The 19021-nt window shown below is 37.1% G+C and overlaps 1 protein-coding gene across 3 annotated transcripts; it reads right to left on the reverse strand.

Annotated features, from left to right (window-relative positions):
* Window positions 1-30: 30 nt before the first annotated feature.
* Window positions 31-13060, reverse strand: LOC124914336. 3 transcript variants are annotated; one of them, XM_047454876.1, is made up of 3 exons: window positions 12551-13060; window positions 11871-12141; window positions 31-220 (listed from the first exon to the last, which is right to left on the reverse strand). In XM_047454876.1, exons 2-3 carry the CDS (start codon window positions 12093-12095, stop codon window positions 74-76), a joined length of 372 nt encoding a protein of 123 aa, XP_047310832.1. In that variant the 5' UTR covers window positions 12096-12141; window positions 12551-13060; the 3' UTR covers window positions 31-73. The 3 variants fall into 3 exon arrangements, with proteins under 3 accessions (XP_047310832.1, XP_047310825.1, XP_047310817.1); XM_047454869.1 differs by having other exon boundaries at window positions 11871-12144; XM_047454861.1 differs by lacking the exon at window positions 12551-13060 and adding an exon at window positions 12461-12495 and having other exon boundaries at window positions 11871-12144.
* Between the last annotated feature and the right edge of the window lie 5961 nt (window positions 13061-19021).

Raw genomic sequence — 19021 nt, forward strand, 5'->3', positions numbered from 1 at the left:
AACTAAATAATCATCTATTAAGACTTTACATCATAAAATACATAAGCTTCAGCCACAAGGGATTGTAACAGTGTCAATGTAACCAAGGAAGGAATCTTACATAGCTTTCAATAGTGCTTATACAATTACTAAGCTGCAGCCACAAGGGCTTCAATGCTGCACTAATTTCATGCACAACACTCAGAGCAACAAGAAATAGCCTTTCTTTCTCCTGAATCTCCTGAAAATGTTCAGGTAGATCATTAAGTAAAACATCCACTGTATAACAAGTTAATACAAGATGCATTTCAACGTCATAACTTTTGAGATAACACATATAATATAAAATATGGACAACTATTTTTATTAACAGTTAAATAAATTAGAAAAGTCATCAGATGCTTATGTATATATATGTTTAAAATATCCACATGCCTTAAAGTATGTGTTGGGACAAATTATTTTGACTAAATGTTGAAATAATTTACCCACTGATATTTTGATGATGAAATAATTTATGAGTTTTGATACAGGTGTATTAAGACAACATGTTATTAGACTTGGATCTAATTAGGGTCATTAGACAGATTTTGATCTTCATTCGCATAAAATTAGACGCAGGTCTAAGGGAATTAGACGTGAGTCTAATAGAATTAGACGTATAGTCTAACTCATCGGAGTTAGACGTGTAAGTCTAATAGATGTGTAAAGAATTAGACGGGTAGTCTAATGAATACACGGAATTAGACGTGAGTCTAATAGAATTAGATGTACAGTCTAACTCACCGGAGTTAGACGTGTAAGTCTAATAGACGTGTAAAGAATTAGACGGGTAGTCTAATGAATACGCAGAATTAGACGTGAGTCTAATAGAATTAGAGGTACAGTCTAACTCATCGGAGTTAGACGTGTAAGTCTAATAGACGTAAAGAATTAGACGGGTAGTCTAATGAATACACGGAATTAGACGTGAGTTTAATAGAATTAAACGTACAGTCTAACTCATCGGAGTTAGACGTGTAAGTCTAATAGACGTAAAGAATTAGACGGGTAGTCTAATGAATACGCGGAATTAGACGTGAGTCTAATAGAATTAGACGTACAGTCTAACTCATCGGAGTTAGACGTGTAAGTCTAATAGACGTAAAGAATTAGACGGGTTGTCTAATTAAGTGAAAGTTAGACTTGGGTCTAACTCCTTCAGATTAGTCTGAAGTAGAACCGGAATTAGACGGGGCAGTCTAACTCAGTGGAGTTAGACGTACGGGTGTAATGGTTATGTAATAATTAGACGGGTTGTCTAATTAAGTGAAAGTTAGATGTGGGTCTAACTCTTTCAGATTAGTCTGAAGTAGAAGCGGAATTAGACGGGGCAGTCTAAGTCAGTGAAGTTAGGTGTGCCGGTCTAATGGTTATGTAATAATTAAACGGGTTGTCTAATTAAGTGAAAGTTAGATGTGGGTCTAACTCTTTCAGATTAGTCTGAAGTAGAAGCGGAATTAGACGGGGCAGTCTAAGTCAGTGGAGTTAGACGTGTCGGTCTAATGGTTATGTTATAATTAGACGGGTTGTCTAATTAATTGAAAGTTAAACGTGGGTCTAACTCCTTCAGACAAGTCTAAGGTAGAACCGGAATTAGACGGGGCAGTCTAACTTAGTGGAGTTAGGCGTGCCGGTCTAATGGTTATGTAATAATTAAACGGGTTGTCTAATTAAGTGAAAGTTAGACGTGGGTCTAACTCCTTCAGATTAGTCTGAAGTAGAACCGGAATTAGACGGGGTAGTCTAACTTAGTGGAGTTAGACGTGCCGGTCTAATGGTTATGTTTATAATTAGACGGGTTGTCTAATTAATTGAAAGTTAGACGTGGGTCTAACTCCTTCAGACAAATCTGAGGTAGAACCGGAATTAGACGTGTAGTCTAACTCGGTGGAGTTAGACGTACCCGTCTAATAGTTATGTAAATTAGACGCGAGTCTAAATATATTAGACCAGGCGGTCTAATAGACGTTTTTCATTAGAAGGAGTTGACTTATTTCATTAGACTGATTTTCCCAAATCCGTCTAACTGAAATACGTCTGATGCTCATTTTAAGTAGTACGCTTGAATCTAGCATTTCTCCTAATCACGTGCTATAGTTGTACCCTACTCCTACTCCACTTTCCTGTGAAGATCAGTACAACAGCTATATGCATCCAATCAAGGAATGCCACATAAGGGGATTTTCTCACATTACCCGTTTTGCAGGTACATCTCTGATGGAATATTCGGCGCACTACCAGTTCGGTACGGCCACGATCCTTGTGCTCATAACCTGCTGTGTCCAATGGAAGAGTGCCACGTATCATTCTTGAAGATTCGATCGTTAGCTCCTGCTTAGTATTTAATCAATCCTTAGAGCAACGGACGAAGTAGCGACTTTATCAACCTTAACCAATTTTACGAACAAGCATTCTGATTTTGCAGAGAGAGACTACTCAATCATCTTGCTTACTGAACTTATTCTGTGAAGCTTCTTTCTGATTGTCTAGTGTGTGAATCGAGAGAGAGAGCTAGAATCAAAACACCATTAGCTGAGTGATATTCTTCATTTTCTTGTAATTGAACAAAAAGTGTTATGTTCAATAGTGAGCTAACTGTGTGTGTTAAATGTATTTGATTCTAATCATTTAGTGAATCCTTCCGGTGGTTGGAAGAAGGGGTGACGTAGGAGAGTTTCTCCGAACATCCATAAACAAACTGCTGTGTTCTTCATTTTCTGTCATCTTTTTATATTTCATCTTATGCTTCAAACGCAAGTAAACAATTCCGCCTTGAATCTGTTTCAAGTGTTTACACAAGTTTGCGTAGAATAGAAAGAGATATTAATCCCTAACAGGATTCCATCAAACCGTTTTTCATAAGCCTTCATCATTAGCCAGACCCCCGTCTCTATTGATAAAGCCGATCCTATCAATTGGTATCAGAGCCTTGTTTCTATTCTCAAGCCTCTCCTGAAATATGTCAAACATACCCAAAGATGCCAGTGCTACAGCCATTCCAACTTTCTCTCGCGAAAACTATAATGTTTGGAAGAAAAGGGTTCGTGCTCATCTTTCATCTCTTCATGATGACACGTGGAGTGTTGTCACAGAAGGTCCTGTCAAGATTGATAAGGAGAAGGTCGATTGGACTGCTGATGAAAAGAGGCAGAACAACCTCAACAACATGGCTCTTAATGTTCTGTACAGATCTCTCGATGACAGTATGTTCAACTACATCATCGAATGTGACACTACCAAAGAGGTCTGGGACAGACTCACTCAACTATGTGAGGGCAACGATCAAACCAAGGAAAACAAGATCATGGTTGCCACTCAACAGTTCGACAGCTTCAAAATGTGTCCTGGTGAAACAATGAACGATTTCGACACCAGATTCAGCAAGATCGTCTCCTCTTTGTCCATCTTAGGCAAGACCTATAGCAACCGGGAGCTTGCTATCAAGGTCATGTGTGCTCTTCCAAGGGAATGGGACATAAAGACTATGGCGATGAGAGAATCCAAAGATCTGAACAAGATCTCTCTCTTCGCTGACCTCAAGGCCTATGAGTTCGAGCTGAATTGTAAGATGGAAGAAGATCAACCCTCGTTCGTTATTATTGCCAAGGCGTTGGTGACTGCTGAAAAGCCACCAACTACTCTGGACGTGAAGATGGCAGCTCAGCAGCTGAGCAGCTATGTCATGTCTCTCTTTGTGAAGAAGTTTGGCGACTTCATGAAGAAGAGCAACTCTAACTCAAACTTTTCAAATTCTAATGATAATAGGAAATCTAAAGCTAATGTTACTTGTTTTAACTGTGGTATTAAAGGTCATTATGCATCGGAATATCGTAAGCCAAAGCGTGAAGATGCAAAGAAAGATGGAAAAGAGCTGAAGGTTCTTATGGCCGGTAACGGAAAGAACAGAGGAAGCAGCCGTGGCTCGTACTTCTCATCCAGTGAAAGCGATGAAGAAGACGTGGCTTGCTTCATGGCCAGAGAAGATGAGGAAGGAACTCAGGAAACTGAGGTATTTGATTTCTCCTCCGAAAAGTTTTCAAGGGAACAACTAGTAGCTGCACTAGATGAAATGGTCATCGAGTACAGAAAGCTAGTAGAATCTCTAAATGAAACTAAATCTTCATCAGATTTAAATGAACCAAATCTAACTAAAGAAAAAGAATCACATGCTTTTGAAAAGAAAATTGAAGAAATCTCATCTTTAAATGAGATGCTCAAAGAACAGATTCAAACTCTTTCATCTGAAAACAAAAGGCTTAACTATGTTGTCTGTGCATGGACAAGGTCTGGTGATGCTGTCAGATATCAGATCAGCATGTTGAAACCTGTTGGATCTAGATCCGGATAGGGATTTGATAGCAATGATCCTAACATGTCCTGCAAAAAGTCAAAGCCAAATGACAAACTTAAGCCAATAAGTTTTGTCAAAGGAAGTATGACTGACATTGAATATGATCATATTCATGAAGAATTTGCTTTCAAAAATGAAATAGTTTATGTTCCACCAACTGTTAGCTGGCTTAAGAATAAGCTTGAAAAGACTAATAAGTATGATAACTTAAAACCTGACTCTAAGTCAAGGAGTTTTAAATGAAAACCTTCTTCAAAAGTCAAAAGATCAGTGGCTAGAAGGAAGTCATCTACTAAGTCAAAATCTTATGCATTAATCACAACACAAAATGGGAAATTCATCAGAATAACTCAAATATGGATTCCTAAGGGACTAATTGATCGAGGACCCAATTGAGTGTGAATACCAAGATTTGTAAATAGTTTATTTTTTAGGTGATGCAGGAGGATAGCAGGAAGGAAGCTAGAAGAGTACTCATCTGAGTACACAGCTTGAAAGATCAACAATGACACTTGCCATTCTGGAAGAATAATTGTTTTTTTTATTATTAAAAGTATTTTTGGTCTTTGGACCACAAAATATAGTTTATAAAACTTTAATGTCCATATTCATTTTTGAGAAGAAAAATTTCTTTGGAATTAAAGATATTCTCTAGACGAATATCCTTAATCGGTCTAATTAGACAAGGGTGTCTAAAAGAAAAAGTATGTACTTAGACGTGTTTTTGCTCACAATACATACATCTAAGTCTATATGTTGAGATTTTATATCCACGCAATTAGACGGACACGTCTAATAGACGTTAGACGTTTTTACGTTTTGAGTAAAAGGATGCTCACGTCTAATAAACACACGTCTAACACGTGGTGTTTATGCGGAATTAGACGTACACGTCTAATAAACATTAGACGGATTTGTTATAAACACGGAATTAGACGTATGCGTCTAATACACTCATCTATCTAATAGACGCTGTGTTATTTGTGAAGTAAGAAAAACGTCTAACTACGTGCCGATTAGACTGATCAGGGACAGCTGACGCTGAGAGCTATCTACTTTTCCCGCTCAAAATATCGAACAGTCATCTCTTAATAACATAAAGACACGTGTCTATCAAGTTTAGAGAAAATGACTAATATACCCTCATTTTTAATGATTACTTCTTGAAAAAAGGACGTCTAACATTTATTAATGGGCCATACCCCTAGAATAAACGGTTATTTAGTATTTCCATCTTTCATCTATATAAGGACATTCCTGCATGATTTTGAAAACTTTCAATCTCTCGAAATTTCTAAGAACCCTAGTTTTTCTTGCATTTCTCTCACTAAAACTTTCTGAAATATCGTATCGATTCACATTCTCTCAAAATGGTGAAGAAAATCACGCTTGGTCACTGTACTTTGCAGGTGGACTTTCCATCGGTGTATTCCTTTGATCAGCCGGAGATAGTGAAGATGTTCCAAACCCTAGAATATTCTGGGTTGAGGAAATATCTGGGCGGACCGTTCATCTTCTATGAAGATGAAGTTTACGAATTCTTCAAAACGGCAGTTATGGTGGATGATTCCATCGTAGCAACCGTAAACGGAAAAGAGATCTCATTTGATGAAGCGGTGTATGCGGAGTTCTTTAAACTTCCAACGGAGGGTCATCTGTTCGACTTGGTGCTCTCTTCTGAAATCATGGAGGAAATGAAGACCTGCTTCTCCTCTGACGGTTCTAAGATCCATGTGAATGGATATAAGAAGGTATTCAAACCCCACTTTATTCTCCTAAACGACGTGGTGGCGAAGACGCTGCAAGGGAAGTCCGGCTCTTTCAATCTCTATAGTCAAGACCGTTTTGACTACATGTGCGCCATCTCTAAAAGAATCCAAGTGAACTGGGGTCATACCCTGTTCTAGAATCTGTGTTACTCCATCAACCAGACAAACAAGGAGAGTATCACATATGCGGCTCAACTGAGCCACCTATTGAATTTTTTGGGGGTTCCTATTGGTGAACCGACGCAGATTAACTCTACAAGAGTTTTTACTGCTTCTACGGTGGCCAGCACTCTGATTAGAGTGAAGAACAACCTAGAGTCTGCTTCTGGGGTCTCTAGTTTCCAGACTGGTGGAAGGCCTTCCACCCGATCAAAGCCCTCTGCTTCTGTTATGTCAACAGGGGCAAAGAGAACCAGAACTGAGAATGAATCGGAGGCCAGTTCCTCCAGCATGAAGAGTCCAAGTCAGAAGGACACGGAATCTGTCGATTCAAGGGTGAAGCAAGGTCCAGGCGTACTTGCTGCAACCCCGATGACATCATTATCTACTCCCTCAACCTTCTTTAGGAAACCTTCGAGGTCTTGTGCCTCAAAGGAGAAGAAGACAAAGGCGCCACGTGCGTCTAAATCTTCTAAGGTAACGTCTTTAAAGTCTTTGGCTGTTGTGCCAAAATTTGTTGTTCCCGTAGTGGAACAAGTCAAATCTGTTTTCTCTCCCTTGAGAGAATCTGTTGAAGGGCCTGCTATTGAGTCAGCCGGTCCAAATGATGAATCTATTAACAGGGCGGAGTCCCTTGTTACTCAATCTGATCAAGTAGCCGTTGGTGCTACAAAGTCGTCTATACCAAAACAAGGTGTTGTTCCTACCCTTGTTGTTGGTGATCCCATCATTCCTACTCCCAAGGATTCCTTGGTAGTCGGAAAAATTGTCTGTAGAGAGCTTCCTGCTGAGCTCTGTTTGAAACCCCAATCTGCCTTCGAACTGTTGCGGGCCAGGAAAGGGACACAAGGAATTGTTATTGGTGAACCAAGACCAGCTCCAAAACCTGTAGAGGTTGTTGGAAAAGGGAAATCCATTGCGTTGCAGGCTCCTGAGAAGGTGTCTGAAGCAAGAGGAATCATTGATCTCATTTTGGATCAAGTAAAAGTTCTTTCATCTGAAAAGTTAGGAATCTATGATTCCTGGTGTACTGAGAGGTTGTCAAGTACAACGACTCTCTGTCCAATGCTGTCATAACGAAAGAATGGAAGAAAAGAGTAGAAAACGAGAGGAAGGACCTGAAGTGGGCAAGAACTTCAGATGTGGGTGAAGCATTAAACAAAAGAGAACTGGTGGAAGTTTGCATTCTTGGAAAAGCCCTGTTTCCAATCTATGAAGCCAGGAAAGCAAACTTCAACCCTGACGCAAAAGGAGCTGATGTTGAAGTCAAAGTGCTGAAGAAGTTGAATGATATCATGGAAGGCTATGTTTCTGCTGCATCCAGATACATTCATGGCGCCGATTGCTCTGGCGCAGAACCGCCCAACGAAGAAGAAGCCATGGACATTTCAAACGCTGATGAATCAGATGCTGCTCTCCTGATCGAATTCGGGACCCTGTCTGCCGAAGAGAGACGCATTCAAGATCATCCTGTTCAAGAGATTCCTAATGAAGATGAAGAAACGGTGAATGTTCAAGAGCCTGAACAAGCTCTTGAGAAAAATGTTGAAGAAGTAATCTTGGAAGATGTAGCTGAGGAGGCTTTGAAAGCTCCTATTGAAGAAGATGTGCTTATAACCCCTGTTGCGAGAACAGAGGGTGCTCAAGAGAAATTGGTTGAGGTCACTCAGCCTGAAACTGCAAGAACTGAGGGGGAACCCTCTAAAGAGAAGATTGATGAAGAAGAAAGTTCCTCGTCTGAGGAGGAACAGGATGAGCAACCAAAGTTTGTTAAGACCTACTTATTTCCTGATGGTGTTGCGAGAAGTATTCACGAAAACATAACCACTCCCCGTCACTATTCTAGAAGTTTGCTCGAAAGATTCGAAAGGGCACAAAGAGAAGTTGACGATGAAGAAGCTCAAGAGAAAGCGGCTAAGGATGCTGAAGTTAATCAGCCTGAGCAATCCTTGCAGGTTCATACTAACTTTGAGCCTATTCAAAGTATGGCTGCTGAATCTGAAGAAGTGTCTTCTCACGAAGGTTCATCTGCTAGAGGAAATAAATTGTTAAGATCTATGAGGTCTATGCTTTCCTCAATGCAGAAGACTATGTGTCAGTAAATGATTTCCAGGGAAGAGGAAAGAACGAATTTCAGCAACATGTTCAAGATCCTAACTGAGCTGGATAAGACCCTGAAGATGAATACTTATGAGACCCATGTCTCGAATGTAAAGTTTTCAATATTTCAACAGAAAAGCTTCAACCAACAAACTGAACTTTTTGACATTGAGAGACACATCAATGACGAACGCCACAAGGAAACCTTGGATGAACTCAGTTTGGTATAGAATCACCTGGTAGAAATACAGGGTTGCATGAACAGAAATGACAATGAACGACAAGCTTTTGCCGAGAACCTTGCCAGGAAGTTTCAAGCTAAGGAAGATGCTTTAGGCAATGCTGAAAGTGCTCAACCTCGACCAGTTCAAGGTGAGTCTAGCAGGAGGAATGATGGCGTAGCAACCGGGACCAGATCCAGGCGGGCTCTAAGTTCAGATGACAATCCTAGGCCAACCAAGAGAGGTGGTGGTCGAAGTGGTTCTGAGCGTGGTAGAAGAAATGGTGGCGGCCGGAGTAGGTTGTCCAATGTTGATCAAGGTGGACGTGGCAGTGTTGTTGAGCGTGGAGGAAGATCGAATGCAGGAGGTCGTGGAGGTCGCGGTTATCCTCATTTCATGAACATGCTTCCCGGGCAAGAAATGAGTCAAACCGATCCTCGAGTAAAAAGGGAAGAACAATGATCTCTCTTCTTTTACTCTGCTTAACTTTATTGAACATGGTTTTTGATAAGTTTTTCGAATACTGGTTTTTTGAATGACTGGTGTAAGTGAACAAGTTGTTTGTTTATTTATTGGATGAATGCATGTCTCGTTATGTGTATGTAGGTTTGCAATTTCTTCATCAAAAATGGGGAAATTGTTGGGTCAAATTATTTTGACTAAATGTTGAAATAATTTACCCACTGATATTTTGATGATAAAATAATCTATGAGTTTTGATACAGGTGTATTAAGACAACATGTTATTAAACTTGGTTCTAATGAGGGTCATTAGACCGATTTTGATCTTCATTCGCATAAAATTAGACGCAGGTCTAATGGAATTAGACGTGAGTCTAATAGAATTAGACGTATAGTTTAACTCATCGGAGTTAGACGTGTAAGTCTAATAGATGTGTAAAGAATTAGACGGGTAGTCTAATGAATACACGGAATTAGACGTGAGTCTAATAGAATTAGACGTACAGTCTAACTCACCGGAGTTAGACGTGTAAGTCTAATAGACGTGTAAAGAATTAGACGGGTAGTCTAATGAATACGCGGAATTAGACGTGAGTCTAATAGAATTAGACGTACAATCTAACTCATCGGAGTTAGACGTGTAAGTCTAATAGACGTAAAGAATTAGATGGGTAGTCTAATGAATACACGGAATTAGTCTAATAGACGTAAAGAATTAGACGGGTAGTCTAATGAATACACGGAATTAGACGTGAGTCTAATAGAATTAGTCGTACAGTATAACTCATAGGAGTTAGACGTGTAAGTCTAATAGACGTAAAGAATTAGACGGGTTGTCTAATTAAGTGAAAATTATACGTGGGTCTAACTCCTTCAAATTAGTCTGAAGTAGAACCGAAATTAGACGAGGCAGTCTAACTCAGTGGAGTTAGACGTGTCGGTCTAATGGTTATGTAATAATTAGACGGTTGTCTAATTAAGTGAAAGTTAGACGTGGGTCTAACTCCTTCAGATTAGTCTGAAGTAGAACCGGAATTAGACGGGGCAGTCTAACTCAGTGGAGTTAGACGTGCCGGTCTAATGGTTATGTAATAATTAGACGGGTTGTCTAATTAAGTGAAAGTTAGACGTGGGTCTAACTCCTTCAGATTAGTCTGAAGTAGAACCGGAATTAGACGGGGCAGTCTAACTCAGTGGAGTTAGACGTTCCGGTCTAATGGTTATGTTATAATTAGACGGGTTGTCTAATTAATTGAAAGTTAGACATGGGTCTAACTCCTTCAGACAAGTCTGAGTTAGAACCGGAATTAGACGTGTAGTCTAACTTAGTGGAGTTAGACGTACCCGTCTAATGGTTATGTAAATTAGACGCGAGTCTAATTATATTAGACCAGGCGGTCTAATAGACGTTTTTCATTAGAAGGAGTTGACTTATTTCATTAGACTGATTTTCCCAAATCCGTCTAACTGAAATACGTCTAATGCTCATTTTAAGTAGTACGCTTGAATCTAGCATTTCTCCTAATCACGTGCTATAGTTGTACCCTACTCCTACTCCACTTTCCTATGAAGATCAGTACAACAGCTATATGCATCCAATCAAGGAATGTCACGTAAGGGAATTTTCCTCACATTACCCGTTTTGTAGATACATCTCTGATGGAATATTCGGCGCACTACCAGTTCGGTACGGCCACGATCCTTGTGCTCAGAACCTGATGTGTACAATGGAGGCTTTCCAATGGAAGAGCGCCACGTATCATTCTTGAAGATTCGACCGTTAGCTCTTGCTCAGTATTTAATCAATCCTTAGAGCAACTGACGAAGCAACGACTTTATTAACCTTAACCAATCTTACGAACAAGCATTCTGATTTTGCAGAGAGAGACTACTCAATCATCTTGTTTACTGAACTTATTCTGTTAAGCTTCTTTCTGATTGTACTGTGTGTGAATCGAGAGAGAGAGCTAGAATCAAAACACCATTAGCTGGGTGATATTCTTCATTTTCTTGTAATTGAACAGAAAGTGTTCTGTTCAATAGTAAGCTAAGTGTGTGTGTTAACTATATTTGATTCTCATCATATAGTGAATCCTTCCGGTGGTTGGAAGAAGGGGTGACGTAGGAGAGTTTCTCCGAACATCCATAAACAAACTGCTGTGTTCTTCATTTTCTGTCATCTTTTCATATTTCATCTTGTGCTTCAAACCCAAGTAAACAATTCCGCCTTCAATCTGTTTCAAGTGTTTATACAAGTTTGCGTAGAATAGAAAGAGATATTAATCCTAACAGGATTTCTATCAAACCGTTTTTCATAAGCCTTCATCATTAGCCAGACCCCGTCTCTATTGATAAAGTCGAACTAATATAGTATGCATATATATATATGATTCCAAGAGATTGTTTGATGTGGATTTTTTTTCAAAATATTTTATTTATTTTGGTTAAATCACTAAACTATAAATTCTATTTTATATTAAAAATGTTGTAAAATATAAAGGGTAATTTGGTTGATGATTAAAGTGATAGTCATTGATGACGTGATAAAAAGTTATTTGGGTCTTGTTTGATGTGGTTATTTGAGATTATTTTCAAATAAGCCACTATCCAATCAACAATATACCTATCAATTGCATCAATCAATCATCAACCAAAATACCCTATATTTATAAAAGGTCATATATCCCATAATGTCTTTTAATTGAACTTGATATTCAATAACCTACATCAAACAAGGACCAGAACACCTTAGCAGTAAAATAAAATTTGGTAATAACTTGTACGCACCTCCAAAAGTTTTGATTCATCTTCAGCATCCATAATATCTATGTAACGCACTTTAACCTTGTTCTTGTGCTTCTTGATAATGACAGACTTGAACCAACAACCTCTTATACCACTGTTCTGTGAAAGAACTTCCACAGCAGATCCTACAATCAAATGTTGTAAAGGTTTCATGACAATGTCTTCTTTCACATCAGCTTCTGTAGTAACAACGTGAGCCTCCATCATTCTGCTGTTTTCAGAACCCAATCCGGAACTAATTTGACAGTCAGGGCTGCTGTAACCATTTTCAGATCCAAAATAAATATTATTATACTTAGACTGATGCAAGTTAATTCACTCATAATTCACAACATACAGAATTTAACTAGTTTGTTAGCTTAATTTGAGATAATCCAAAAAATAAAGTCATTTTAAACAACAAATATCAAATGAATTGTAATATAGTTTCATAAGGAAATTTTCATTCTAACACAATAAAGGAAGATAAATTTTCAAGCGACAATTGTGAAACAAATAACTTCAGTACTATAATATGGATAATGATTTAGATTATAATCTGAATTAGAAATGCTTAAAGAATGTTTACTGACCTGAAGCAGATTTCAATCATCAAACGGCATCGGTATACAAAACTGATGCCTTATTCATCAAACAAGTATCACATTAGAGAGGAACATTACCTGAATAGCGAAGGAAAACGAAACGAGATCAACGATTGAACAATGCAGACGGTTTCGCCGGATTCTCCCTACTTCTTTGCGATTTTCTTTGCCAATGTGAGTTCTTTCTTTCTTTGCACGCTGTATCCGGATTCCTCCACGCGAAACGTGAGTTTAGTCTTCGAGGACGCCCGTGAATGAATCCGTCTGTTGCTTTTCGTCGTCTAGCCACAGGACTGCATCCTTTTCTTCTTTGTTGACTGTCCTTTGTAATCTTGCGGCAGTCGGCGTCAACAGAGTCCCGATTCTCCGCAGAAACAATGTTAGGGTTAATGCAAAGATTCTTCTTGCGAGAGGAAAAACCTAGGGCTAGGATACGAGCAGAAAGGCCGATATGTTGGAGCTGATAGCGATGAAGTAGACGGAGCTCGGCTAGGGTTTTCTCCATTTCATGGATTGTACGAGAATGGCATCTTCATCTTTACAGAAATAATACAAGGGTTTCTAAGAGGAAATTGAGATATGAGTGAGAAAGGGGAGCGGGATTCTAAGAGGAAATAATATAAGTGTTAATTAAAAAGTTTCGCGATTGGTAACCTTACCAATCGCCACTACTAATTCGCGCTAAAAGTTGGCGCCTTTTATTTTTGGTTTTATGGGGTATACCGCGATTGGTCTATAGGCCAATCGGTATTATTTGAATAATAACGATTGGTTTCTAAACCAATCGCTATTATAAGAATAATAACGATTGGTCTTTAGACCAATCGCTGGATTTACTCGGGATTACCCTTTTTTACTAGTGTTATATGGAAGATGCTAGTACATGTAAAATAAAAGGGATAGGTTCAATCAAGCTGAGAAATGATGATAGATCCACCAGAATTATCAGAGATGTTCGGTACATACCGAATATGAAAAAGAATCTCATTTCTTTAGGGGCTTTGGAGTCAAAAGGCCTACAGGTGAAATTGGAAAAGGAAATTCTTAAGGTAATCTCTGGAGCGCTAGTGATGTTGAAAGCTATCAGGAAAAGTAATAATTTGTATTATTATCAAGGTAGTACAGTTAATGGGACAACAGATGTATCAACTTCCGGGAGTAGTAAGGAGTTAGAGGCAACAAAGATATGGCATATGCGATTGGGGCATGCTGGTGAGAAATCTATGCAAACTCTTGTCAAGCAAGGATTGCTGAAAGATACAAATGTTTGTAAATTAGATTTTTGTAAACATTGTATTTTAGGAAAACAAAGGCGAGTAAAATTTGGCATTGCTATACATAATACCAAGGGTATTTTGGACTATGTGCACTCAGATGTCTAGGGACCTGCCAAGACTCCTCTTGGAAGTAGACATTATTTTGTTACTTTTATTGATGATTTTTCCAGAAGAGTTTGAGTGTTACTATGAAGAACAAAGATGAAGTGTTTGAGATTTTTCTTAAATGGAAAACTCAAGTTGAAGACGAGACAGGAAGAAAGATCAAAGTTCTCCAGACTGATAACGGTGGAAAATATAAGAATGATCCATTCCAGAAGTTATGCCAAGAGTGTGGCATAGTTCGACACTTCACAGTCAGAAAAATACCACAGCAGAATGGAGTATCGGAACGTATGAATAGGACATTGGTGGAGAAAGTTCGATGTATGTTGTCTAATGCTGGGTTAGACAGGAAATTTTGGGCAGAAGCTGTGTCATACGCTCAACATTTGGTAAATCGCCTACCATCATCTGCACTTGGTGGGAAGACTTCATTAGAGGTATGGTCTGGAAAACCTGCAACTGATTGTGATTTTTTGCATATTTTTGGTTCTACGACATATTATCATGTAGTTGAATCAAAGTTGGATCCACGAGGAAAGAAGGCTCTTTTTATGTGATTTAATACGGGAGTTAAAGAATATCGTCTCTAGTGTTTGGATGCAAAGAAAACCATTATTAGAAAAGATGTTACTTTTGATGATTATTCAATATTGAATAAGGTAACACCAGACAAGATTGATTGTACTCCGCAATAAGTAGAGTTTGAGTAGATAAAGATAAGCCCAACTAGAAGTGACTCTCCGACGACAGACGAAGAGTTAAATGTGGAAGAGGTTCTGACCCAAGAACCTTCAGAACAACGTGAATCAATTGCTGTAAACATTCCAAGACGAGTTACTCAAAAACTAGGTCGATTTGTTGACATGGCGGCCTATGCACTTCTAGTCGTAGATGATGTTCCATCCACTTTTCCAGATGTCAGTCGAAATACTAAAAATGGAAAAAGGAGAGGTGTTATGGAATATGAGATACAATCTATTTAGAAGAATGAGACTGTAAGTTGACGCATCTACGAAAAGGGAAGAAGGTTATTGGTGGTAAATTGATCTTTGCTAAGAAAGAAGGATTTTCCGAAAATTTTGATGTTTGCTACAAGGCAAAATTGGTAGCTAAAAACTACGCTCAGAGGGAAGGAGGTGATTATAATGAGGTACTTGCTCCTATTGTTAAACACTCTTCCATTAGAATTTTGTTGGCCTTGGTAGCGCAGATGAATTTGGAGCTAGCTCAACCAGATGTGAAGACCGCATACATACACGGTCATTTGAACGAGGAAATCTACATTTATCAACCAGATGGATTCAAAGTTGCTGATAAAGAAAATTGGGTTTGCAAGTTGAATAGATTATTGTACAAGTTGAAGCAATCGTCGAGATAATGGTACAAACGACTTGACAAGTTTATGATGGAGCACAAGTACATAAGAAGCAGATTCAGTTCATATGTGTATTTGTACAAATTGCAAGATGAGTCTTACATCTATCTACTCTTGTACGTTGATGATATGTTGATAGCATCAAAGAGCCAATATGAAGTTGACAAATTGAAGGCTCAATTTGGTGAAGAGTTCGAGATGAAAGACATGGGAAAAACCAAATCTAATTGTTTAGATTTGATAAACATCTTCCGCATTTGAGTCGGCGCTGAAGAGCGCCAATTGGAAGCACTAAAGGTTTATTTTTTAATATTGAAGATTAGTATTTGGATATTGTGCCAAGATAAAGATTTGTTGTTTTTGGCACAATTAGAATCCCACATCGGAATCAGAAGATGATGGGAGTGAAAGAAGTTTCTTAGTATATAAAAGAAACTATATTCACAATTAGAATAAATCTCACATCGGAAGATGATGGGAGTTGGAGAAGTTTCTTAGTGTATAAAAGAAACTCTCTCTCTCTTTGGTTTATTGCACCCAATATTTAAATCACTTCTTCCTTATTAATTGATAGCTTTAGTGCTCGGAGACGTAGGCAGCATTTTGGCCGAACTCCGTTATCAAATTCTGTTAGTGTGTTATTTCGGTTGTTTTCTTATTTTTGTGTTTCTGTCAGGGTTTTTCCAATAGTGTTCTCCTATTCTAGACCAATCAGATTTCAGCAGCATTATTTTAATAATAAATCAATGGTCGGGTTGAAAGGATGAGAGAGAACCAGAACTTGGATTTCATTCCGGGTTCATCAGAAACAGAAAGGAGTGAAGTTTCATTTGCTTCACTCCGATTTACATGACCCAATGAAGAAACACCCTACACCATTTATATCAATTTGTCCATGTATAACGGATTGAAATATATGCAATGTTTAGTGAAGTGAGCTTCAATTGACACCGTTTTAAAACTGATTTAAATAGATGCACTATTCAGTAAAGCGAGTTTCATTTGACTCTGTTTTAAAACTAATTTAAATGGATGCATTGTTTAGTGAAGCGAGCTTCATTTGGCTCCGTTTAAAATTGATGTTAATATATGCACTGTTTAGTGAAACTTTCTTCATTTGACTCCGATTTATAAATCATGTTTATAATTTTATTTGCGATCTATTTAAATCAATAAATAAGAATTCATAAAATTTTATTTATGATATATTTAAATTTAATAATTATGAATTAATATAATTTTATTTCTGATCTTTTTAAATTAATAATCATAAATTATGTTCATAATTATTTTGTGATGTGAGATATTTAAATTAATTTTTATGAATGATTAAAATTTATATTTCTTCAGTATTGAAATTAATTTGTACAAATTATTTCATAATGTATATATTTATATATTCAATATACATAATTATTTTTTGATTTATTGAAATAAATTTGCACAAATTATTTAATAATATATATAATTATATATTAAATATATATATATAACAACATATTTTTAATTTTTTTGGAAAGATATTTAAATTATTATATATTATATATATAAACGTTAATGTAAAACAAGTACCACGTTAATGTAAAAAAATTTATTCGTTCATGTAATAACATTTATTTCATCATCTAAACATATTAGAGAATTAAAAAGGGTGAAATAAGCGTTGACTAGTGAAGATTCCTTCACTAGGTTTATATTTTATATTATTATAAATTATATATATAAACGTTAATGTAAAAAAAGTAACACATTAATCTAAAAACCTTTATTCGTTCATGTAATAACATTTATTTCATCATGTAAACCATACTAGAGAATTAAAAATGGTGAAACGGGCGTTGACTAGTGAAGATTCCTTCACTAGGTTTACATTTTATATTAATATAAATTATATATATAAACGTTAATGTAAAACAAGTAACACATTAATATAAAAACTTTTATTCGGTAATGTAATAACATTTATTTCATCATGTAAACCATACTGGAGAATTAAAAAGGGTGAAATAAACGTTGGCCAATGACGATTCTTTCACTAGGTACTTACAGTACTGTTTAGATCAGTGAAACAAGCGGTAACTAGTGAAGATTGTTTCGCTAGCTATTTATTTACAACACTTATATTAGTGATTATAGAGCTAACTAGAGAAGATTACTTCACTAGGTATTTACAACGCAGATAGGAGTGAAACAAGCTTTACCTAGTGAAGATTGCTCATCTACGTATGTACCACGTGGAAGTCGACTATTGTCTAGTATTTACATTTTTGGAACAACCATATTCACACATATAACATAATAATGCCCAGAGCGGATGAAGGGTATGGATATCTGTAAAAAGAAGAAAAAAAGAATTATTGGATATTATTGCACATAAGCATAAACGAAATTCCTTAATTTGAAGGGTTTACATACAATGTCAACATTGTTGATGTCTTCTTTTGTTATTTTACAATTCACCATCTCTTCCTTAAGTGTAAAGGAAAATAATGTGTAACCATATTACATATTAACTTATAAATAAATTCTAAGTTATCAATATCATGAACATTGAGCATAATACATAACACAAAACCAAGTGAAGCAGTTACATAGGATGATGTAGAAGAGAAAATTGTTCGTTTATCATGTCTTACAACCCTCCTAAATTTTGAGTTCAAAATATGGGCCCAAACGTCCACTACTTCACTCGCAACTTCTGTTTTTCTCTCATTGATTGAAATAGGACACATGTTACATTGGGAAAGCCATCGAAGAGTACCTCCCTGCAAAACACATTCATTTAGAGCATAACTACTTTGTTGTTTTAATTAGAGAAAACATTTACTTACCTTTGATCTAGTTCTTCAGAAAAAACAAAATCGGACAATCATTGTTCCTTGTTTGTTATTTTTCCCAACTTATTGGCCACGAGTTTCATGTATAGGGATTGAAGGCGCATAAGAATTTTGATGATCTTCCTCTTTGGATAGTCTCTAATATTGACGCACCCCCTCATCTTCATCTTCAGAAGTTTCAGATTTCTTGTTCAAATCATTCCATTTAACAGAGTGTGTTGGACTATCTTCATTGTTCGCATCTGAATCTTCAAAGGGGTCTTCAATCTGGGGACTATTAATTTTTACGCCTTCACTATCTAAAGTGTCCCCAACTGTCACTTTTGGAGGATCTTCCCTATTTACACAACCCTCTGTATTCACTCTGTCAGATTTAAGAAACCGGCCTAAAAAATAAGCTTAGGATCGATGTTGAGTTTCTCCAACTCGCCTGATAGATATAATAACTGTTGTGCAATATCTTTAAAAGTTTGGGAGACTTTAGATGTTAACATCTATAGATTAAAATCACAATAGATTATTAGTCTCAAAAACATGAAAGTATATATAAACGCAATTAAATTTGTTCATTCAATACCTTTTTTCTTTGTTCGTTGAATTATTCAAATCCACCATCTCGTGTGTTTAGGTAATTCCAATAAATTAACTAGAATCTGAGGTAATTCCAAATAATTAACTGGAATCTCAAGTTCATTTTCATTAACTAGTAGGCGTTCCTTGGCCCTCCCACATCCAAAACACTTGCTCAAGATTCTAACATGCTAATCTCTGACAATGTGGTGTCATCCTAACAAGAGATGATTGGAAAAGACCTTTGATAAGGATGTCGTACATCATTTACAACAACACCATCTAGGTAACATAACTGAAAGAAAAGGGAAACATGTTGGTGAATATTCAAGAGTACTTATAAGTGAATAGAATATTTACCAATAAAAAGGTTAGAGGTCTATCA

This window comes from Impatiens glandulifera, chromosome 1, assembly GCF_907164915.1.
Source record: "Impatiens glandulifera chromosome 1, dImpGla2.1, whole genome shotgun sequence".
Lineage (NCBI taxonomy): Eukaryota > Viridiplantae > Streptophyta > Magnoliopsida > Ericales > Balsaminaceae > Impatiens > Impatiens glandulifera.

What these genes read in the sequence shown, in the direction of transcription:
- LOC124914336 (XM_047454861.1), bottom strand. Translation starts at nt 12,480, where the DNA reads ATGATTGAAATCTGCTTCAG. An exon ending in ATGATTGAAATCTGCTTCAG is followed by an intron (nt 12,145 to 12,460) that starts GTCAGTAAACAT and finishes AAATGGTTACAG; the next exon opens with CAGCCCTGACTGTCAAATTA. An exon ending in ATGAATCAAAACTTTTGGAG is followed by an intron (nt 221 to 11,870) that starts GTGCGTACAAGT and finishes GAACATTTTCAG; the next exon opens with GAGATTCAGGAGAAAGAAAG.